The following is a 24,830-nucleotide window of genomic DNA, read 5'->3' on the forward strand; positions in this document are numbered from 1 at the left end:
TCCAGACCTAAAATGATCGGGTGTCGGGCATGCATCGCCACGTGTAATATCGATAGGTGGCTGATGGCTAATGATTGAATAAACTTCATACATTACCTCTCTACGCTCCCAGTCATCACATGCTCTCTGTGTCCTTTCTGGCACTGCACACTGCAGCTTCTCTGAGCTGACAGGCCACTTAACCATTGGCTGACATCCGCCTGTCAGCTCTGAGTAGCTACAGCGCGCGGTTCCGGTAAGCGAGCAGAGTGTAGGAGAAGACCTTGAGTGGGGAGTGGTAATGTATGAACAGTTTAGGGCAAGGGCTGCATGGACATCACTAACGATATTTGATGGTATTTCGGAAAATGTGCAATATAATGTAAAATAACCCCGTCCCCCCACATAGCTATTCTAGGGGACAGCACTCTTAGTGGGCTCAGTGCTAAGAATAAGAGAGTATTTATCCAACACCTTTTCTACACAAGGCTATTAATAGCTAGGAAATGGCTCTCCCCAGCCCCTTCATCTATCTGTGAATGGAAATCTGTGATGAAATTAAATGAGAATTATTATCAGGGATAGCGGGCAGATGGTTTGTGTATTACTTAGAGGAATATTCTTTATTTTTATTTCTTCACTCCTTTTTCCTGGTTTTTGGCTTGGTGACCCACCGGCAGGAAGGGGGAGGATGGGAGGGTATAGTTATACTTGGTCTGACTGAAGTCTATTGGATAAAATTGCAATTCTGATAATGTTTTCTATCAAACATATGCCTCCAACAGAAGGCTCTCCACTGTATATATCTAGCTGTCTTCAGACTGTACTGAATCAGATTTTTTTGCAATTAAAGGGGTTATCCAGCACTTCAAAAACATGGCCACTTTCTTCCAGAGACAGCCCTACTCTTGTCTCCAGCTTGGGCGGAGTTTTGCTGCTCAGTTCCATTGAAGTGAATAGAGTGGAATTGCAAACCGCACCTGAACTGGAGACAAGAGTCGTGTTGTCTCTGAAAGAAAGTGGCCATGTTTTTGTAGCACTGGATAACCCCTTTAAGCTCCATTGACTTCAATAGAACTGAGCTGCAAAACCTACATCCAAACTGGAGACAAAAAAGGTGCTGTCTCTGGAAGAAAGTGGCTATGTGTTTTGCCTCCTTTGGCCGTTGTCAGGATGAATGGCGGCCTTCAATTTGTAGAGCATGTATGCTGGGAGCTTTTCTTGATGTCTGTGCTACAGAACTCACCAGGTGTGGCACAGGCAGGACTAATTCTAATAGACAAAGAAGCAAAGCAAAGTATATATGTGTAAAATAGTGTGTATATTTATATATATTTAAAAAAATGTTCTACATTCATCACTGTTATTAAACTTAAAATGATTTTTACCGAAGTAGTTGCTGCCTTGAGTCTATGTCGATTTGTATGGGGACTGTAAGCGGAAAACTGATGTTAAAACTAAATATGAACAGAAGTCTGGAGATATCTTGAGGACCCATCACACAAACATTGTTTTTAGCCATGGCTATTAAAGGGGTATTTCACTCAAAGTTTTGATATGTTGCTGCCCATGGTGAGACTAACAATTCCCAGTCCCTGACTGGCTTTATCGGCAACTTTGTAGCTTCTTTGTAGTGCTGGGAGGGTTATTCTGAGGTCACGTTGCTAATGAACTCACTGTGATTTACCCCAGAGTATGACCAAGATCCTCAAGAAACTGATTGGGGTAAACAGAGAGAGCACCAACAAGTGTGGAGGGATGATGTCAGGTATCCCACTAGCACTAACTTACCACTCCTTGTGCCTGCGGTGAGTGGCGAGGCCAGCCTTGGGATCCTCCCTGCCGGAAGGCTTTTCCCCTCAAGTTGTAGGAGGGGGGAGGCCGGCCCCTGCTGATGGACTGGCTGCTCAGCCAGTCAGTGACTGGAGCGGTGTCCCACCACAGTCATTGGCTGGCTGAGTGTCCAGTCCATCAGCCAGGTCGTGATGTGTCAGCACCAGAGAACCCAGAGCCCGGCGGGGGTCCCAAGGCTGGTCCTGCCGCTCACTGTGGGCATGAAGAGAGATAAGTTCCTACTTGTAATCAATTTCCCCCTTTTACCTACAGACTCAAATGAGCCCTTATTTTTTGCAACACCAATTGTACTTTACAATGGCAGACTTAATTTTTCCATAAACTTCTGTGAAACCGAAGTTTGGAAAATACAGACAAAAAGAAAGGAGCTGCTGCACCTCACACCTATGGCTGACACTAATGCCTCTCGGCTACATTTAAAAACCAACGCCAGGATGTTGGTATATAATTTGATCAAACCATATTGCCTCATGTACCTCGTGCAGGTCCCCTGGTTCACATGAGTCCCTACACTAACTGAACTCTGTGTCGGTCAGCGACTGCCAACCCCACAAAGCGAGCGCGAGCAGGGAAGGGGGGGGGCATAGAATGGCCCTGCAACCCCAATGTCACAGGACCAAACCCCAAAGGCCCCCCCAAAAACCCAGCAGGCACCGCTGGCGGAGAAAGCTGCCACTAAGCAACACAAGTGTGAACATGGTCTTACTACTCACCATTGCTCCTGCAGGTAGAATGGGAAGAATAGGAGGTACTTGCCATGTGTGCACAGGTGCTTCCTGCTAATTGGGGTCACATGGGACTTACAAGGAGGAGTGTTAGCCACTCAGAAAAGGGAGACAAGTAAAATAAAATATTTGTACAGGGACATTGGAAAAATAAAGCTATTTGTTTTCATTTTGCCCTATGATAAAACTGATATGTTATATATGTTCCTCAAGTCAGTACAACAATAGGCAATTTATATAACTTTTATTTTATCTGATGGCATTTAAAAAATTTAAACCTTTTGAAAAAACTCAATGGGGGAGATTTATGAAAGGTACTCCAGGGAGGTGTGATAAGGCGTGGAGGAGGCGTGGCTGGAAGCAGGTGTAGATTTGGTACCCCTGGCGCCGACTTGGGCGCCCGGCCGGCCGGATTCACTAAGATGCATACGACTCTTAGCGTATCCTGCCTGGACAAAGGTGGCGGGGCTTAATATAATATAATGTAGATCCCCCAAATATGTTTAAAATTGCTCTATTACCATCCTTATAACACATTTATTTTTTGGTCTCTGGGGCTGTGTGAGGTGTCATTTTTTGCCGCATGATCTGTACTTTCTATCGGTAGCTTGCTTGCATTTGACTTTTTGATCAGGATTTATTACAATTTTTTTCTAATTTTGATATGACCAAATACCAACAACTTTGGTGGGATTTTGCGCTTACGCCGTTTACCATGTGAGATAAGTAATGTGATAATTTAATAACTTGGATGATTCCACTCACAGCTATGTCAAATTTTTTATTTTTATTTATTAAATGGGCAAAGGGGGATTAATTAAACTTTTATTATATGATGGGATTTTTTTATTAATGAAAACACTTTTTGTCTACACACTAACTAAAAGTCTTCTATTCTATTAAAACCACACTGATCTCTCATTGAGATCTATGCAGTACATATCTTCTGCATAGATCCATGAAATCAGTGCTCCATTGCTTCGGGCTGTTGGAGCCCAGAGCAATGGAGTGCAGAGTCGGGATCCACGGTATTTCAACACTTGGTCCAAGCCAGAGGAACAGAACTCCCCTCCACAATCGCTCCATGGAGGACGATCCATCCACTTTACCGCCACTGATGGGCTTTGTAAAGCATTTAAATGCAGATTTCAATTTCGACAGCTGCATTTAAATTGCCTTATAGCCAGGAAGTTTCTGTTGTAGATTTTTCTGCCACTATTTCATTCATCAAAAAAAATTAGGCTGGATTCACATCACATTTTTGTTTTTTGTTTAAAAAGGAAGAATCCAGATACAATGATGAATGGTAAAAACTGATTCTGCTGTATGCTGTACAGCATAGTTTGTTCTGCTGGACTTATATTTACTTTCTTTTTTTTAATCTACATGAATATGTTGATAACCATATTTTCAATGGTAACCACAGTTGGGCTATGGCCGCACAGTGTAAAACTGCGGCCACTGCGATATCGGCAGCAAGAACATGATTTTATTTCGATTTCGATTGTGGGCACATTTAGGTGTGCCTGCAATCCAATTAGCCATAGACCTCTGTGCAATGTACAGCCCACAGCACGGCCGTACATTGTGTGCACTGAGGGTTAACTACAGGCGCTGTTTGCCAAACTGGGGCTGTAAAAGATAGACAACTTCATTTTTTCCTACGGTCGTTTCAACAGTGTGTGGCATTGTTGCATTGACAGCTGCGTTCACAGTGACGGAAACTACGGCCGTAGTTTTCCGATTATTTTATTTTGTGTGAACATTGCCTTAAGATGAAACTTACTAAAACGGAAAAGGGAAACTGAAAATCCAATAAAATAGAGACATAATTTTTTTTTTTTGTAGATTTTTAGTATCACATGGGAGGACCCATAACTTTGCTAGGATCATTTTTAATGGGAAAACATGTAGTTTTTAGTTATACTATTTTTGGAATACGTATGATTTTTTTGATTGTTAGAAAGCAAACCTGTTAAGCAAAAATCAAGCAATCATCGTTCATGTCAGCTGATCGTTGCTTTCTATTACACAAGGAGATTATCGGCCATAACGTAATTTGTGTAATTGGGCCTTAATCCTGACTGAGTCTCCGTTATATTGCTATTGTTGTGTCCGATGATTGCTGTACTTTTCGAAATACTGTAAGTTTGAAAAGCTTATGATAGGGTGAGTTGCATCTCACAAGCTGTCTCTAAATTATTTTGAAAATAAAGAAAATTAAAAATATATATAATTTATTATAATCTGTCCTGTCCCTTTTTTGAACCGTGGCCCGATTCCTGCGTTCGGTGCCGCTCTATTCCCAGGCACCGGACTGTAGTAAAGCAATTGATTAGATTCAATGGAGCCGCATCATAGAGGGGCGGTGTTTCCGCCCACTGGGGGTGGGCTGGCCCGCCTCCAGTGCTTCACCCCCGGCTAGTACCCAGGAATAGAACGGCGCCGTATGCGGGAACTGGACCACAGTTAAAAAAAAGGACCACCTGCTTCCCTGCGCTGGTGCCATTCTCTCCATGTGCAAAACGTAAAGTAAATGTACTGATGGTACATTCGCTTTTGGGTTTAATAACATTGGTATTAAAAATTGCTTAAGCCAGGAATAGTGCCTTTAACAGAATATGTTTTATGGTCATTACTTCCTATTAGTAGGGCTGCATGCTGGGCCCAGTTTAAGGCTCTTAGAATTCTACAAACTGCTGATCACTCTATTCAATATACAAAATCATGAAAAAATAGTTTCCTCTTTTTCTGAGCCGGATATAAATGACTATGTAGTTATAATGCTAGTCACTACTGTCATTTACCCTGGGGATTTTGACTTGAGGAATTTTTTTTTATCTGCATGTTAGTTATGTTGCAGGCATATCTTTTACTTTCACCACTGATTTAATCCCTACAGTTTGTGGCAAGATTCATAATAGAAATATTCCGCCATGTGTGGATGTACCTTCCTGTGTTTGCTATGTGTTAGGGCTTGATCTTCAGCAGGGACATTCTTTCCCCTACATACTTTTGCTAACCAGTTTTTTTGGCTGCTTAAAATCTTTCTTTAAAGTGACTGTAGCCACAATCTACCCCCCCCCCCCCCCCCAAAGCACTTGTACCTTTGGATAGCTGCTTTTAATCCAAGATCTGTCCTGGGGTCTGTTCAGCAGGTAATGCAGTTATTGTCCCAAAAAACTTTTAAAATTGCAGCCCTGTGTCAAACTGGTGGGGCCTAGAGTGTCTTTGCCTAAGACTTGCGGCGCCTCTCTGTCTCTCTTCCTCCCCCCTTCACCAATAGGAATGCCCCAGTCAAGATTTCTACACAAGCCAAAAAGACATGAAAGCTTATTCAGCTACATTTAAAACCAACATCAGAAGTTAGTATATAATTTGGCCAAACCATATTGCCTCATGTACCACGTGCAGGTCTTCTGATACACATGAGTCCCTAACCAAAAAACATCACTGTGGCGGTCAGCGACCACAATCCCCACAAAGCGTGCGCAAGCAGAGAAGGGGGGCCACGGAATGGCCCTGCAACCCCATTGTCACAGGACCAGACCCTAAAGGGCCCCCCCAGACCCCGCAGGCGCCACCAGCCGAAAAAGTGGACGCCAAGCAACACAAGTGTGAACAAGCTCTTACCTCTCTCCATTCCTCTGCAGGTAGAATGGGAGAATACTAGGAGATCCTCCCCTTATGTACACAGGTGCTTCCTGCTAATTTGGATTACATGGGTCTTACAAAGCACAAGTGCTAGCCACAATGAAAAAAGGGACAGAATACATAAAATATACACAAGCCACAAAGACAGAAATGACTCCAGTCAAGATTTCTCCTATTCATCACTGTGCACATATACCTTAACAATCCAGCCCATGTGCAGTGTTCAGACAAGTGATGGATAGGAGAACTCCTGCCCAGAGGTATTCCTAATGATGAGGAGGGCGGGGAGGAGGGTCGGAGAGGCAGTGCAGGCCTAGGGCACAGACACTCTAGTCCATGCCAGTTTGACACAGGGCTGCAAGTTAAAAAAATTTTTTAGGACAATAACTGCATCCCCTGCCGAACGGACCCCAGGATAGATCTTGGGAAAGCTCCCAATGTTCACACTAAGGGGGGCGGGAATCAATCCCATGCCCAGCAAACATCTGCAAAAAGTCACAGAGTTTTACTCAAACCGTTTGCTTTGTGCAAAATCAACGACTTTTTGGCATTGTGTGCCCTGCTTGGGCAGGATGGCTCAGCATAGCAGGGAGGTGGCGGGGCCCCCTCACATGCCTGGTTTATTATGATTTACATCTAGCAGGCGTAAATCAAGGTGAACATTTACTCCAGCATCCAGGCATCCTCAACTTTGCCAGATTTACTGAGAGGGGTGTGCCTCTCGGTAAATCCAGTGTGGGGCATGGTGGGAATGTTACTGAAACCGGCATACAAGGAACAGCAGTCTTGATGAATCTTCCCCAAAATGTTTCTATAGGGCCATCAATAGGTTCAGGGCAGAAAATCCCTTTAAGGCTATGTTCACGCAACGTTTTCTCACAATGGATGTTTTTGTTTTTTTAAATCAACAACCATTCTCTTCATAGTGAAATGGGTTTCATTGAAGTCAGACAACGGCCATTGTGCACATAGCGTATTGAGCAACGGAAGCTGTTTGATACGGCCATAGAAATAATTGACGTCAATGATTTCCGGCCATTGTGTATTGATTTCAGTGCAATTTTCACTGCAAACAGTGGCCGTTGTTATAATATGTTGTATGAACATAACCTAAAAAAGAAAAAAAAACAAGCCTGGCCCTATGGGAGCAGCAGGATTCTTTCTTCTCAGCAGTGGGAATATGGAATATGAAATGACAGGGGAAAAAATCTGTGTAAGTAGATATGTTCTGACGCATACTGAGGCCTTACAGCAGAGTAGTCATGTCATGTTTATTTCTACGGTATGAAATCAAAATAAGGGAGCACCCAGCATAGAAATGGTTCTAATACAGGAAATGCAAAGGATTTTAACTGGAAACCTGGGCAAGATGAAATATAGTGAAAAAAGTACAGAAATTTGTATTATATTGTCATTTCAGTGGCCTAACACTCATTTTGGTAAAATTGGCGGAATTCTGCGCGGAGCAGGGACTTTACATGGAATTCCGTCTGTTTTGCCCAGTATGATCAGACCCTTATGCTCTTATTTTTAAGGGGTTTTTTGTTTGTTTTTTTCATGCACCCTAATGAAACAAATATCAGTGTGTCAAATTCCACTAAATTTAGTGATGAAAAGACTAATGTGAATTTAATGCCATTAAAAGTAAGGAAATTTTGGATACTATAACTTGCTTGAGAATCATTTGACATTTTAAATGTTCTTATTAGCATAGCATAGGGAGCGATAATCTGTTTTATAACGGTTACGTTGCCTAATAAACTCAGTCGGCTGCTGGTATTCATAGGAAATTCTGCCGTCTTGCGAACGAAAATGAATACATAAACGCTGGAACGGAAAGTTATGGAAATGCATCAAATATTTGTCGAAAACACATAAAGCTAAAAGCATGACATCAATCAGTTTATATTGCCGCCATTACTACTTATTAAATAAGTTTCACATGTATTTTTTCAGCAAATTTGTTAGTGGAAGAACGTACGAGACAAATGAAAATAAAGGTTCAGCGATATAAGCAGACGGCTGGCTCTAGTTCTAGTCAAGAACTCGAAAGGGAGCAGTTTTCTAAGGTAAGTGCAATATTTTAAATTAACATGTTTTTATTTTATTTTATATATATATATATATATATTATATTTTTTTAATATAATTTAATAAAGGGGTGGTAACTGGTGAATATTTTTAATAGCAAGAACCAATATAAGAACAGTGTAGGTTCACGTTATGATTGACAAGATGACAAGTTGCATATGTGTCCATTGTCACAGCTTTATCTTTGGCTTACCAGGCATGATGGGAATTTCAGTTCTGCAACAGCTGGAGGGCCTGAGTTTGACACCTATGTTCTAACATATACCAGCCAAAGAATGGCATACATTTGCCTAATGAGAACGTTTTTTTCCTCATTGTTTTTGAAAAGAAAAAATTATGTCCGTCATTTGGCTGTTTGGCCACCCATTAGCACAATAACAGCTGTTGGTACATCATTGTACTTAAGGCGGACTAATCGCTCTTTGGGTGTGTCTTTAATTGAAAAGTGCATTGAATAGTAAAAACAGTCAAAGGACAGTGAAAAAGGAAAAACTTTTTGTGAGCAACTAAAAAATAACGTCCAGTGTTTGCAAAAGACGTGTGAAAATAATTGACATGATCATTACTTTGGTGTCCATGCAGACAGCGTCCATTATTTTATAAACTTTGTGCATTGGGCGGATGTCATTCCATTGACTTCGATGCATTTCATTGATGTCAACTTAATTGCGGCAAAAATTGAAAAAATTGAAAAAGTAGACGCCTTTTTCTCTTTTTTTTTTTAACGTAGCTTAAAATTCTATTAGACATATAATTATATACACAAAGGTTCACGGAAGAGGGACTAAGTCACCCAAATTTGTATTATAGCCTACTAATTAATTATGGCTATCGGTGTCACTCTTACTCAAATACCAGAAAAACCCACCACAAAGATGAATACAAAAAGGACCATGGGCATAAATTCTGAAGCACTATAAAATTTATTAATCACAGTTATGTTCATAACATGATAGAAATTTCACATAAAATATCATTAAAACGTATTTAAAAAAATAACCAAATACCATATATGTAAAAAGGTAGACCACGACATAAGATAAATGGGTGATAGGAAAAATTAAAATGAACTACAAAGATGTGTCCTGTCTCAAAGTAACCCGCTACTCTAGCAATCGTATGGCATAAGACAGAACACAAAGGATCATAAACCGTATTGTCACTCACCCATTAATCCTATGTGGGTCACACACGTCCCACGTCCAACTTAGGATGCCCTGATTACACATGTTAAGGCCATGTTTACACAACGTAAGTTCCGCATCACGGACGTTGTTGCAACGGCTGTGATTAGTACGGAACTTACGTTGTGCTGAAAGCTGAGGGAATCCTGAACAGAGTGTATACACATATTAGACACTCCGGCCGGGATCCCTAGTGGCGCCGCGAGAAACTGACATAACAGTTTTCTGCGTCCGCTATTCATTGAATAGTGGCCGCAGAAAACCCTGTTAGTTCACGCAATGGAGCGTGCGGCTCCGGCCACACGCTTCATTGTGTGCAGCCAGGAATTCGGATGCGGGCGCGCCCAGGGATACGCCCGCATCAGAACTCAGCGGCGCTAAAGATCATCCGGCCGGTACTGCAGTACTGGCCGGGATGATCTCTTCTGAGACCGGCTGTTCCATGACCCAGCCGGGTCACGGAACAGCCGGTCTGTTACAGCGTCTGAACATAGCCTTATACTGTTTCTTGATATGCCCTTCCTTCCTCGAGACATGTGGATTTACAATTTATTTAATAGATGGGTGGAGTTAATTTTAATAGTGGCAGTGAATATCAGGTAATGGTTGTGATTGTACAGTCAGGGGGTGAATATGTTTTACATTGAGGGGCTTCTAGGTCTGATACATACCCCTTGACGTTATAATCACGCCCATCACCTGATTCCCCCCCCCTCCTCCATAAAAATGAAGTTTACGCCCATCTGATTTTCTATTGGACTGTCAGGGCAACTATAAACTCGTATACATTTTTTACTACCGTGTTTTCCTGAAAATAAAACAGTGTCTTGTATTAATTTTTGCTCCCAAAGATGCGCTATGTCTTATTTTCAGGGGATGTCTTATTTTTCCATGAAGAATTCACACACAAAAAAAAAGAACAAAAAATTAACAAAGAAAAATATGAACATTTATTATTCAGTATACTATATAGTACAGTACTTCAAGAAAGAGACAAGAAGAGGGCACTCACCCGTAGTTTCACTTCTTTATTCTTATTTCATGCAGCCATAATCCATGAACTTGCACTCGCTGGCGAGGACGCCCATCCCCTCCACAGACACGTGACAGCTGTTTTGCACGTTATCAACGTGCTTCGACTGACGTACTGTATAGTACAGTATAGTACAGTAGTTTTCATCACAAACAAGCATAGCCCCCCCTGTGCAATCCCCCCCATATAGAATAGCCCCCCCATGCAATCCCCCCCATATAGAATAACCCCCCTGTGCAATCCCCCCCATATAGAATAGCCCCCCCTGTGCAATTCCCCCCATATAGAATAGCCCCCCTGCATCCCTTCCCCCTCCCCTTATATAGAATAGCCCCCCTGCCGCTGTGTGGCCATGTGGAGTAATTTAAAAAAAAACAAAAACACTCACCTCACCTCGTTCCCAGCAGCATCTCCGGTCCACAGCTGCTTCTTCATCCTGCTGCAGCGCGGCGGTGGCTCTTCTCGCTCTACTCCCAGGTCCTCAGCGGCAGGTCAGGGAAGTGACGTCAGCCGCTGGGGGCCTGGTGTAGGTGCCCGCAGACGTGCCTGCGCGCGGCCTCAGCACTTGGAGGGGGAGATCAGGCGGCCCGGAAGAGACTGGGTCAATAGCGCGGCGGACGGTCGCGCTATTCTCTCAGTCTTAACCACCACAGAGGGCCGGCCGCGGGCAGCACATTGCCCCCAGCCTACCCCTGAGCGCGCGGTCCCGGGGGCGGGACGGAGACACCTCCCGCCACCACAGCCTGCTCCTCTGGGCCCGGCTGGCCCGCTCCTGATATACTCCTCTAATCCAATCAACGAGGGGCCGCAGCGGCCCCACGCTCCTACTCCACGTTGATTGGATTGGATAAGTATGTCAGGAGCGGGTGGGCAGAGAGAAGCGTGCTGGGGTGATGGGAGCGGGGGAACAGCAGTGATTTTTATTTTTTTCTTATTATGCGGCCCCTGGACTGGTAATCCGGCCAGCCCAGCAGGCATTTGCCCGGCTTGCAAGATTACCAGTCTGGGCCTGTAACCAGACATAACCCTGGTTGCAGTGGGGGTCTTTCGTTCAGGGGCATGCCTTATTTTAAGCTATGCTGTAAATCCTCCACTTATTTTCAGGATATTATACTTATATTTAGATATATAGGGGGAGATTTATCAAACATGGTGTAAAGTGAAACTGGCTCAGTTGCCCCTAGCAACCAATCAGATTCCTCCTTTCATTTTCCAAAGAGTCTGTGACGAATGAAAGGTGGAGTCTGATTAGTTGCTAGGGGCAACTGAGCCAGTTTCACTTTACACCATGTTTGATAAATCTCCCCCTATAAATATAATATTTCAAAAGGGTTAAAGTTCAGGTGGGAAGTATTTTAATAATTAAACACAAGAACAAGGGGGCACAATCTGAGGTTTGATGATGGGAAGAACAGCTTGTCAACTTCGCTGCTGTTAAAGGGTTACTCCAGAGAATTTTTTTTCTTCAAATCGACAGGTGTCAGAAAGTTATTCAGATTTGTAAATTACTTTTATTAAAAACTCAAGTCTTCCAGTATTTATCAGCTGCTGTATGTCCACCAGGAAGGGGTGGATTCTTTCCATTCTGACACAGTGCTCTCTGCTGCCATTGCTATCTGTGAAAGGTACTGCCCAGAGTAGTAGAGGTTCATGTGGGCATTTGCTACTGATATGGACAGTTCCTGTCATAGACAGAGGTGGCAGCAGAGATGACCATGTCAAGGTTGCACGAGCAGTGGTATCAAAGGTTCAGGAGTTTTTTGCGCAGCCAGTACAATGCGACGTTTCGACCACAGACAGCCTGTGACTGAAACGTCAAATTGTATTGGGTGCTCAATAAATTCCTGAAACTTTGATACCACTAAACAATACTGTTGGACTTCTTTGACATCTGATACCACTAAACAATACTGTTGGACTTCTTCGACATCTGATATCATAGAGATATGCCAACAGCTTTTATTGGTCAAGGTCTGGATGGTAAAACCCTTGCCAATTTTGCCAGTGTTGTACCCCTTTCAACCCCTTTACCATACCCACTAGCTTCTCTCCTGTATTCTGTAAAGGGAGAAAACTTGGCCACAAGGTGTCTTCCCTCTTTGCAATATGCTGTCCACAGGGCAAAACCCAGGGAATGGGGTGGGGTTTAGTATGTACTTTGTGCAGAAGATAGAGAGCCTGGGCTGAGAGCCTGCAAGCTGAGCCAGTCTGCCTGCAGAAGAGGATCCATAAAGGTAAATTAAGGCTTCCCTCTCATCTCTAACCTATGCAAAGATAATGGTAGCTGTCCCTTGTAGAAATAGCAGTGTACTGTCTGCTGTATTTTGACAGTGCTGTAGTGTAATCTTCCCTCACTTTAGATTCGTACGCACAAGTCTTGATAAATGTCCCTCTAAATGTTGTGCCGTGCACACTACCATATTGTGTTTGCAGGTGCAAAACCATGGATTTGTTGTTCACAATTTGTTAAAGAAAAAAACACCTGCAATGCATCCATTGACTTCTATTGATGTGGCTGCTCTGCAAATATGGACCGAATAATGGCAGATCCTATTTGTTTGCAGAAAGGATCACAGCCACAACATGTAGAACACAGATGCGGGCATGGGGCCATAGTAATCAATATGATCTTATACTGCAATTGCAGATAATATGCGGAGCGAAATATTCAGTATGCAAGGGGAATAAGAAACCATTTTTTTCTTTTTTCTTTTTTTTTACTGTTTGGGCTCATTCACCCTGGCATATAAGCCTGCACAATACTAGATGATGCCCATTTATGAGGAATACACCAAGTGCTAGGGTATGCTTTGCATTCAGCCAGTAGAAAAAAGCTCTTGATAGTTTTTAGCTTTATGGTGTAGATAGACTCCATACACATTACGGTAGTCCTCTTCTACCAGGTAATCCAGTGCTGTTACTGGATACTGGATTATATTTACAGCTTGAGATGCTTGCTGAATCTCAAAGACCACTTTTAGGTCGTAGGTAGAGATGAGCGAACCGGGTTTGGGTTCGAGTCCATCCGAACCCCAACTTTCGCCATTTGATTAGCGGTGGCTGCTGAAGTTGGATAAAGCCCTAAGGCTATGTGGAAAACATGGATATAGTCATTGGCTGCATCCACGTTTTCGAGACAACCTTAGAGCTTTATCCAAGTTCAGCAGCCCCAGCTAATCAAATACCGAACGTTCGGGTTCGGATGGACTCGAACCCGAACCCGGTTCGCTCATCTCTAGTCGTAGGCAATCATACTTTATTAAAGTACAACTCCGGCCCCCAAAAAATCTTTCAGCAAGGAATTCTGTATACCTTTAACATAGTGACCGATTCCATCTGAAATCGCCACTCTCCTGCTGATATTCCATTGCGGGATTCCTTCTGCAATTCGGCTTTCAGTAGGACCAGCGCAGACCTCTCCCAGCATCCCGTGCTGCACTCGTGCCGCCTTACTAGCACTGTGAGGACCTGGCACTGTAAAGGAATCAAAAATGGTAAAGATAACGCGTGTATGTCGCCACCATTGCACTCAACATCACTATAACCTGCAGACTTTCTCTCTTTTCTGTGATCTCTTTACGATTCTCGCGAGAGCTTGGCACTGAGCTGTACGGAGCAGTGCTGAGCTCTCGCAAGGATTGTGAAGAGATCACAGAACAGAGAGAAAGTCTGCAGGTTATAGTGACGTTGAGTGCAATGGTGGCGACATGTCTGTGTAATCAGGGGCGTAGCTAAATGCTGATGGGCCCCGGTGCAAAATTTTAGCTTACACCCCCAAACCCACTTGATCAGACGCATTCATTTACTCTAAGGTGACGCCCCCTGATGTGCCACCGTGTCCTAATGAATTGTCACTGGTCCCCTCATGCACTGTGCCACTGCCTCCCCCTCATGTATTGTGCCACCGTCCGCTATAATTTATGTGTCATTCCCTAATCATTGTTTCACAATTTTTGAGTCTCCAGCTTGAAAACTACAACTCCCATCATTAAAACTACATTAAAACTACAACTCCAATTATGAGCTACCAGCAGGACATGATGGGAGTTGTAGTGCTGCAAACTGGAGAGAAGACTAAAAAACCACAACTCCCATCATGAAGTGTTTGCAGGGCATGATGTGGGTACTAGTTAAGCAACCTGAAGAGACACATGCTGCAAGCCTGCTTCAGTCATTTTCTATGGACGTCGGACTCATCTCTATTGGTTTGGATAACGTGGGTCCAGGAGCGACATGCAGGGAAGGTTAAGGATGCTGGGCTCCCAGGGGGGGGGGGATAGTTCTCAGATATTGGCCCCATATAGTACCTCAAACAATAGAGGGACCCTATTCCTCTATACCAGGGAAAGCTTTGGCTGTCCAGGCATGATGGGAGTTGTAGTTTTGCAACAGCTGGAGGGCCGAAGGTTCCCCATCTCTGCTCTAAACAGTGCCCCCTCAGTATAAGAAAATAAAAAAGGGGTACTCCGCCCCTCAAAAGATTTTAATATATTGCTGCCCTTATATAGAACATAGTAAAAAGTTGCCTACTACCTCGTTGCGCTCCCCCCAGGTCCTCCTGTAGCATTCTCGAGGTCCCAGTCCCCCTCCTGCTTCCACTTGCAAGACGGACTCATCTCAGCAGTGACCGCCTACTCAGCAAATCACTGGCCGCATTAATGCCCCACTTCAGTCAGTGGTCGGCTAAGCAGGCGGTCACTGCAGAGATGACTCCGTCTTGCAAGTGGTAGCAGCAGCGTTCAGCGGGGGACCCAAAGACGCTGCATGACATATATACACAAACATAACACAGCTAAAAACACATGCAGATTACATATAAGTATAATATGTTCACATCTATAGTACTCACACACTCACAGATAAACACATGACATGCACAAACACACACAGGTGACAAAGAAACACAAATACACACACTTACTTTTTATGAAGGACTTGGGGTCCATTTGTAAAGTCTCCATCCAGGTCCATTTTCTTTGCTCCTAGTCTGGACCTTACAGCCTGCAGGCCCTCCCCTCCTTTTCTGCACCGACTGCAGAGCTGTATACCAGTGTATACACAGCAGCAGGAGGCTAACATGATAGCAGGGGGAGAGTCAGGAGAGAGGAGGGGGCCTGCTGCCTCTCTGCATCTTCCTGTCTTATACCTAAGGGATTATTTACTCCGTGGGGGAGCACCCTGGGTGGCCGGAGGGTGGCAGGCAGGAGGACAGCAGTGCCCAGAGCTGCTGCAGAGAGTTCACAGAGAGTGCAAGGGGGAGGGGCCATGATTTTAGTTCCATATACAGAACGGCCTCGGCTGTCTTGCAAGGAGCCCTTCTTTTAGCCATATATCAGTATGTAAGGCAGCAGAGTACTGCAGAGTGACAGGAAGTGGTGAGGGGGGCCAGCGGGCCCCCTGTAGCTAGGGCTGCGACCCCTATAGCTACGCCACTGTGTGTAATCTTTACCATTTTAGATTCCTTTACAGTGCCAGGTCCTCATACGTACAGGCTCAGGAAGAGCTGGGAGGAAGGAGGTGCCGTCCTGCTCTCAACCCACGGCCATACCAGTGACTCAGCAATGAGGGAGGTGCCGCCCTATAATTAGTGATTCGCCCACACCAGTGACGCTGAGGGGCTATGTCATGACCCAAGATGGCCCCAAAGAATGGGCCGGGTCGTGACGAAATAAATTTCTTTGGAACTACAGAACGACTGTCGGGCACAATGTGAACTGAAAAAGCTGTAAGTCGACTGAATATGTAGTTCCTTCATATGGCACTGTTGCGTAATTTTGCCATATGGCTGGGATGCTGAAAAAAAGTTTTGCCCAGAGTTGCCCTTTAAGTTTTGATATAATGATCTATATATGTATTTTGTGAAATGATTAAATTTAAAGTACTTATTTTTTTTCCCTTGTAGTACAACATGCATAAAGATCAGTATCGAAGTTGCGACAATGTCTCAGCCAAATCATCAGATAGTGATGTCAGCGATGTGTCAGCCATTTCCCGTACCAGTAGTGCCTCACGTCTCAGCAGCACAAGCTTTATGTCCGAGCAATCTGAGCGTCCAAGCAGAAGGCTCTGGTAGGTGAAAAAAAAATAAAATAAAAAAAAAAAAATATATAATATATATATATATATATATATATATATATATATATATATATATATATGAGATGAGCAAATTTACAGTATAAATGAAGCAAATTACTTCGTTCAAACTCCATGCCGCTCCTTCTTGGGTGCCTGGAAAAGCTGGATCCAGTCTTGGGAAACTTCTCCAAGCTTCTCAGGACAGGATCCAACTTTTCCCGACACCCAAAGCGGAATTCCAAGGCAGGCACCTGACCACTGCCGATCGAATGAGGCGCTTCGCTTCATTTACACTGAAATTTGCTCGTATATATAAATATATATATATTTTTTTAAATTCAGTTTTATGTAAGTGAAAAGTGCGATTTTGTGAAGCAGTTCACAAAAAATTATTATTGCCCCAATACTGCTTATGTTCCTACTCCTTTATTTCATCTCTGTCTTTGAAAATAAATAATCACACCCGTCATTTGCTTATTGGCCGCCCGTCAGTGCAGTGATGGCTGTTGGTAGATTATTTTAGGTCAGGTGGACTAATTGCCCTTTGGATGTGTCCTTAATTGAAAAGTCCATTGAATTTAATAGTAAAAACGGTGAAAGGATGGTAGAAAAAGAAAAACTCTGTGTGAACAACTAAAAAATAACGTCCACTGTTTGCAATAGACGTCCAAAAATACTTGTCATGATCATCATTTTGACGTCTGCGCGGACATCGCCCATCATTTTATACTCTGTGTGCATTGGACGTCCGTCTTTCCATTGACTTAAGTGCATTACGTTGAAGTCCATTAAATCAAGGCAGAAATGGACGTCTTTTTAAATAGAAAAAGCATCCGCCTTTTCTGTTTTTTTTTTTTTACTTTGTGTGAAAATAGCCACTGACTGCAAGTATAGCTTTCGAAAAACTGAGGAATGCACATACTATATACACACAGTATATAAGATCTTATTGCTCTGTAAGTTTAGGATTTAGACAATGTTTTGCATATTATAGTTAAAGCGAATGTACCATCAGGTACATTCGCTTTAATTTGACCCACGGATAGATCGGCGCCGGCGCAGGGAACCCTTGTACCCTTGTCCCGTGTACGGCGCCATTTTATCCACGGGTATCGGGCTGGGGATGAAGCACTGAAAGCGGGCCGGCCCGCCCCCAGTGGGGAAAAATCACCTCTCCTCTATGATGTGGCTCTGTTAGAATGAATGGAGCCGCGTCAGAGAGGGGCGGGGGATTCCTCCCACTGGGGATGGGCAGACCCGCCTCCTGTGCTTCAGCCTCGGCCCGGTACCCATGGATAGAACGGCGCTTTACACGGGAACCGGGCCACGGTTAAAAATAATGGACCACGGCACCGGCTTCCCTGCGCCGGCGCTGATCTACCTGTCGGTCAAATTAAAGCGAATTTACCTAATGATACATTAGCTTTAAGGTTACAAACCCACTTGCCGGATCTGCAGCGAGTCTCCTTGCTGCGTTTTTGCAGGGAGACTCGCTGCAGATCCCGGCCCTATACTTTCAATAGCAGAGAAACAGAGATGTACCTCCCTGCTGCGATTTTGTCTGCAGCCCGCCCCATTAACCCCCCGGCCGCCGGACATTATACATTACCGGGTCCCCGTTCCTGCTTGCTTCGGGGCTCCCGGTGTCTTCACGGCCCGCCCGGCCAATCAGTGCGCTGCGGCGGGGCAGCGCACTGATTGGCCGGGCGGAACGTGCCGGGAGCCGCTGAAGCAAGCAGGAGCCGGGATCAGGTAATGTATATCACCCCCGGCCGCACGATCGCCCCCAGCCCCGCAGCCCCCGACCGCACCATCGCCCGCAGCCCCCGGCCGCACGATCGCCCCCAGCCCTGCAGCCCTCGACCTCACGATCGCCCTCAGCATCGCAGCCCCCGGCCGCACGATCATCCCCAGCCCCCGACCGCACCATCGCCCGCAGCCCCCGGCCGCACCATCGCCCCCAGCCCTGCAGCCCCCGACCTCACGATCGCCCCCAGCATCGCAGCCCCCGGCCGCACGATCGCCCCCAGCCCCGCAGCCCCCGACCGCACCATCGCCCGCAGCCCCCGGCCGCACGATCGCCCCCAGCCCTGCAGCCCCCGACCTCACGATCGCCCCCAGCATCGCAGCCCCCGGCCGCACGATCGCCCCCAGCGGGCGATCGTGCAGCCGGGGGCTGCGGGGCTGCGGAGCTGCGGGCGATCGTGCGGCCGGGGGCTGGGGGGCTGCAGGCGATCGTGCGGCCGGGGGCTGGGGGGCTGCAGGCGATCGTGCGGCCGGGGGCTGTGGGGCTGGGGGCGATCGTGCGGCCGGGGGCTGCGGGGCGATCGGGGCTGCAGGGGGGCAGGCAGGATATACATTACCAGGTCCCCGCTCCTGCTTGCTTCGGCGGCTCCCGGCACGTTCCGCCCGGCCAATCAGTGCGCTGCCCCGCCGCAGCGCACTGATTGGCCGGGCGGGCCGTGAAGACACCGGGAGCCCCGAAGCAAGCAGGAACGGGGACCCGGTAATGTATAATGTCCGGCGGCTGGGGGGTTAATGGGGCGGGCTGCCGACAAAATCGCAGCAGGGATGTACATCCCTGCTGCGAGTTTCTCTGCTATTGAAAGTATAGGGCTGGGATCTGCAGCGAGTCTCGCTGCAAAAACGCAGCAAGGAGACTCGCTGCAGATCCGGCAAGTGGGTTTGTAACCTAAAGCAGTTTTTCCATTAACTAAAGTAGCCACGATAATCTGTAGACCAGTTTAGCTATCCTACTGGGCAAGTATTTTAGGTAATAAATTAACTTTTTTGTATTTTTCATTTTCTATGCACCAGAAAAAAGGGCGCATAGTAACATGTTTCCCAGGTTTCTCAGACTATGTTCACACAACGTCAAAAATAGAGAAAAGGCGTCGGCTTTTGCAATTTAAAATAATGTCCGTTTTTGCTGCAATTTAATGCAATACATTGAAGTCAATGACGGACGTCCAATGCGCACAATGTATTGAATAACGGATGTTATCATCGTGGACGTCAAAATAATGATCATGACAATTCTTTTCGGATGTCTTTTGCAAACAGCGGACGTTTTGTATTAGTTGCTCAAACATCGTTTTTGTTTTGTCACCGTTCTGTCTCCGTTTTTACTATTAAATTTAATGGACTTTTCAATTAAGCCGCATCCAAAGGTCAATTAGTAACCCCAAACTAGAAGGGAAGGCTAGACAGCTAAATGACGTCTGTTATTTTAGACTCAAAATGACAGACGTAATTTTAAACGGAGCAGAAGAAAAACTTTGTTTGAACATAGTCACAAGTCACGCCACTGAATCTTGTATAATTTGTAAATCATCTAAGTGCCTGAGATTATGTTATTACATTTGGAACCATTATGGTCCGTTTACACAGGCAGATTTTCTGGAAGCCAAAGCCAGGAATGGATTTGAAAAGAGGAGAATTCTCAGTCTTCGGCGGCTCCCGGCACGTTCCGCCCGGCCAATCAGTGCGCTGCCCCGCCGCAGCGCACTGATTGGCCGGGCGGGCCGTGAAGACACCGGGAGCCCCGAAGCAAGCAGGAACGGGGACCCGGTAATGTATAATGTCCGGCGGCTGGGGGGTTAATGGGGCGGGCTGCAGACAAAATCGCAGCAGGGATGTACATCCCTGCTGCGAGTTTCTCTGCTATTGAAAGTATAGGGCTGGGATCTGCAGCGAGTCTCGCTGCAAAAACGCAGCAAGGAGACTCGCTGCAGATCCGGCAAGTGGGTTTGTAACCTAAAGCAGTTTTTCCATTAACTAAAGTAGCCACGATAATCTGTAGACCAGTTTAGCTATCCTACTGGGCAAGTATTTTAGGTAATAAATTAACTTTTTTGTATTTTTCATTTTCTATGCACCAGAAAAAAGGGCGCATAGTAACATGTTTCCCAGGTTTCTCAGACTATGTTCACACAACGTCAAAAATAGAGAAAAGGCGTCGGCTTTTGCAATTTAAAATAATGTCCGTTTTTGCTGCAATTTAATGCAATACATTGAAGTCAATGACGGACGTCCAATGCGCACAATGTATTGAATAACGGATGTTATCATCGTGGACGTCAAAATAATGATCATGACAATTCTTTTCGGATGTCTTTTGCAAACAGCGGACGTTTTGTATTAGTTGCTCAAACATCGTTTTTGTTTTGTCACCGTTCTGTCTCCGTTTTTACTATTAAATTTAATGGACTTTTCAATTAAGCCGCATCCAAAGGTCAATTAGTAACCCCAAACTAGAAGGGAAGGCTAGACAGCTAAATGACGTCTGTTATTTTAGACTCAAAATGACAGACGTAATTTTAAACGGAGCAGAAGAAAAACTTTGTTTGAACATAGTCACAAGTCACGCCACTGAATCTTGTATAATTTGTAAATCATCTAAGTGCCTGAGATTATGTTATTACATTTGGAACCATTATGGTCCGTTTACACAGGCAGATTTTCTGGAAGCCAAAGCCAGGAATGGATTTGAAAAGAGGAGAATTCTCAGTCTTTCCTTTATGACCTGTTCTCTGTTTATAGTCTGTTCTTGGTTTTGGCTTCAAAAATCTGTCAGATAAATCTGCCTGTCTAAACGCACCATTAGGCTAGGGCTACATTGCAATTGCAATTTTTTGGGGCTACCTGTAGATTTTATGTGTTGAGCCACAGATTATCTATTGCCTCAGCAATACATTGAGTTGTATTAAATGTTGTGGACTGCAGCGATCAATAAATAGTTAAACTCATCCAGTAGTTTTACAAAAAAAAATACTGGGTAGCCCTGGCCTAAAAGGGGTTCTTAAGCAATAGAAAAAAACATGGCCACTTTCTTCCAGAGACAACACAATTCTCGTCTCCAGTTTGGGTTGGGTGTTGCAACTCAGTTCCATTGAAGTTTATGGAGCTTAATTGCAAATTACACCTGAACTGGAGACGTGTTGGCCGTGGAGGAAAGTGGGCATGTTTTTCTAACACTAGATAACCTTTTTAAACTACTGTACATTTAAAGGGGTATTTCAAGTCAAAATGCTTATCCGCTGTCTAGAGGGAATCCACTTTTGGAATATAGTGATGAGTCATGCATGGGCCCCTGTTCTTAAAAGACCTGTTTTCGAGATGGCAGGGGGGCTCAGCTGTTGGGATATGACTATATCATATCAAATACCTTTTTAAGAGCAATTTACGCAGATTGCAGGCAATGATACTTTTATGTATGGATGTTGATTTAAAGTGACACTGTCACCCTTTTTTTGCATTATGATTTCTCTACTCAGGTGTAAAAGGTAAATTTTGCAACTTTCATTACCCTATTTTATATCATACGTCATGGTGCCTGTTCCAGTAAAAAGTGATCTTTTATCATTTGTGGATTTTCTACCTAGTCTGAAGTGCCACTTAGCCCTGCCCACATCACCGCACAGGCCCTGCCCCCAGTAACATCATCGGCACATAGTCTCTGGCCCCTCAACAGCCATTGAGCGGGCTGCCCTAAATGTCTAGGCCCCACTCCCTGTAGGTTGACCAATATCAATCACTGCTGAGGGGGCGCCCAGGAAGCTCAATCCGCAGATGATAAAAGATCACTTTTTTACTGGAACAAGCACCATGACTAGAGATGAGCGAACCTCGTGCATGCTCGAGTCGATCCGAACCCGAACTTTCGCCATTTGATTAGCGGTGGCTGCTGAAGTTGGATAAAGCCCTAAGGCTATGTGAAAATCATGGATATAGTCATTGGCTGTATCTATGTTTTCCAGACAACCTTAGAGCTTTATCCAAGTTCAGCAGCCCCAGCTAATCAAATACCGAACGTTCGGGTTCGGATCGACTCAAACCCGAGCCCAGTTTGCTCATCTCTAACCATGATGTATGATATAAAATAAGGTATTAAAACTACAAAATTTACCCGGCCGACCCCCCGGTGGAGACCCTTATACTTACCCTGTGCACGAAGTCCAGCTCCTGGACCCGCTCCCTTTGCTGAGATATCGCCACCTGAAGCCCAGCGCACGCTCATCAGAAATGAGTCCAAGAGAATTCATTCTCTATACGCGTTGGACTCATCTCTGCTGAGAGCGCACTGGGCTTTAGACGGCGATATCTCAGCAACGGGAGGGGACTTCGTAGACAGGGTAAGTATAAGGGTCTCCATCGGTGGGTCGGTGTTAAAATGTTAACAACAGGGCAGTACCGGATTAATGCCGAAAATGGTTAATTTTACCCTGAAAAGCATAAACTGTAAGCTATACTATAATATAATGTGCTTCACAGCATGTTTAAAGTGAATGTACCACCAGATACATCGCTTTAAGTTTTTTACGTGAATAGACTGGCTCCGGTGCGGGGATGCTAGTGCTGCAGTCCTTTTTTAAACCACGGCCCAATTACCGCATATGGCGCCAGCTTATTCCCAAGCACCGGCCCTGCATGAAGCACTGTGTGACGCAGCTCCATAGATTCTAATGGAACCACATCACAGAGGGGAGATTGTCACACTGGGGGGGGCGGCGGGTCAGCCCTCAGTGCTTCATGCCAGGCCGCTGCTTGGGAATAAACCGGGGCCATGGTTCAGAAAAAGGACAGTGGAACCGGCATCGGTCTATTTATGTAAACAACACAAAAAGATGTACCTAATGGTAAATTTAATGGCTCTAGATTTCTATACTTTTGCTTTAATTTATTGTTGAATTTCATGCAGGATGCAAGGCCGACGGATGGGATATTCAGGGAGAACCATTACTAAGAGCACAAGTGTAAGTGGAGAGATCTACAAGCTAGAACACAATGATGGAAGCCAGTCTGATACAGCTGTGGGTACAGTTATGACCTGCGGGAAGAAAAGAAGACCAAGCTTGAGTGCCAAAGTTGTTGCCATAGTGTCACGGAGAAGTAGAAGCACATCACAGCTTAGCCAAACAGGTGAGTGCTACTGTTTCCTTCCTCACTCATTACCAGCAAACAGTACTTGCCATTACTTTTCCACAGGAGCAGGTTTGAGGGAAAAAAAGAAGTATGCTCTCCATTGTTGCTGCCACTTTTTTTAAGGACTTGCTTCAAAATGCATGCAATAGATGATGTAAATACTTGACGTGAAAAACGCGAGGATGAGGTTCGGTTTTATCTAACCATTTATTCCTATAATGTATCAGCAAATTTTATTATTTCCATTTTATATTCGATTTTTATTTTATATTGCAACATTGCTGTAAATAACTTGAATACAATGCTTACATTTACCAGTGCCTATAAATTATTGTGTGTTGGCTAGGCTGCCATGGAATGACTAAGGAGGGTATAGGGAGGACAGGGACAGTGAGCCCTCGTCTGGGCCTACTGAGCTGTTCCTACCTACTTACCTTGAGACAGCCTTAGGTGGCTGCGGGCAGATGGGTGATGATCCCTTATCTGAGTCTGAGATGTAAAACACAGGAGAGAGACTAGACAGATTAAACACTAAGGGATGGTCGTACGGACAACGGACAGTGTACAGGCTGGGGGCAAGGGACAGTGCGGTACAGAATCAGAATCCAAAGGAGTGGTCAAAGGTACAAGATCAGCCGAGATCAGAATATCCAGGTGAAGAGATATACAGATACAGGGTACAATTGGCTTACTCACTGAGGCAAAATAGCTAGCAAAGACTACTGGACAAACAATCACTTTAAAGGACGCCGGGGACCTGGACCAGCAATTGACCATTGAAGGTAATATAATATATTTTTATTAAAAGTGTCCACTAGGGGTCTCTCTCCATGTCAATATGCCATCTACCACTTGTCACTAGGTATACTTTGTCTCTAGCAATGGCTTGCCAAGATGGAATATGGGAAGTAACATTGTTTTTTTGCTGCGGCTCTCTTCTCACTAACAGAGGGAATGAGCACATGGCTGCCTGTCACTCTCCTGTTGCTAGCTTCTTAAACCAACAATTGGCAGCCATCACAGTTAAGGAGATACTTTATGGGATACCATGTATTATTCAGGTCTGGCAGAGGATCGGGGTGTGTATTTGTAGGAGAACTTAAATGGGAACTGTAGTTACCAATAAATAATGTTTAATCAGCAGGGGAGCATATACTACAACTTTGCAATTTACTTCTTTTTTTTTTTTTTGCCCGTTTTCTATATTGAATACAATGCTATACATTCGGCCACTAGGTGTCTCATTTACTGAAAAACTACAGTTGAGGCCATTTAGTCTTTAGTAAAAGAAAAAAGAGACCAATTGCA

At 44.7% G+C, this 24,830-nt stretch overlaps 1 protein-coding gene across 25 annotated transcripts in view; it reads left to right on the plus strand.

The window, feature by feature from the left end:
• RIMS1 (regulating synaptic membrane exocytosis 1) overlaps positions 1-24,830 on the plus strand; it is a 271,494-nt gene that overhangs the window by 186,221 nt on the left and 60,443 nt on the right. For 22 of the 25 annotated variants that reach the window (XM_069974601.1, XM_069974607.1, XM_069974603.1 and 19 more), the window contains 3 exons: positions 8,169-8,281; positions 16,423-16,589; positions 23,299-23,519. The exons of the other annotated variants lie outside the window; for them this stretch is intronic. In XM_069974601.1, the coding sequence (XP_069830702.1) occupies positions 8,169-8,281; positions 16,423-16,589; positions 23,299-23,519 (501 nt within the window). The remainder of the gene's footprint in view (positions 1-8,168; positions 8,282-16,422; positions 16,590-23,298; positions 23,520-24,830) is intronic. 25 annotated transcript variants of the gene reach the window in all.

The sequence above is a fragment of the Dendropsophus ebraccatus genome, chromosome 6 (genome assembly GCF_027789765.1).
Source record: "Dendropsophus ebraccatus isolate aDenEbr1 chromosome 6, aDenEbr1.pat, whole genome shotgun sequence".
In the NCBI taxonomy this organism is placed as follows: Eukaryota; Metazoa; Chordata; class Amphibia; order Anura; family Hylidae; genus Dendropsophus; species Dendropsophus ebraccatus.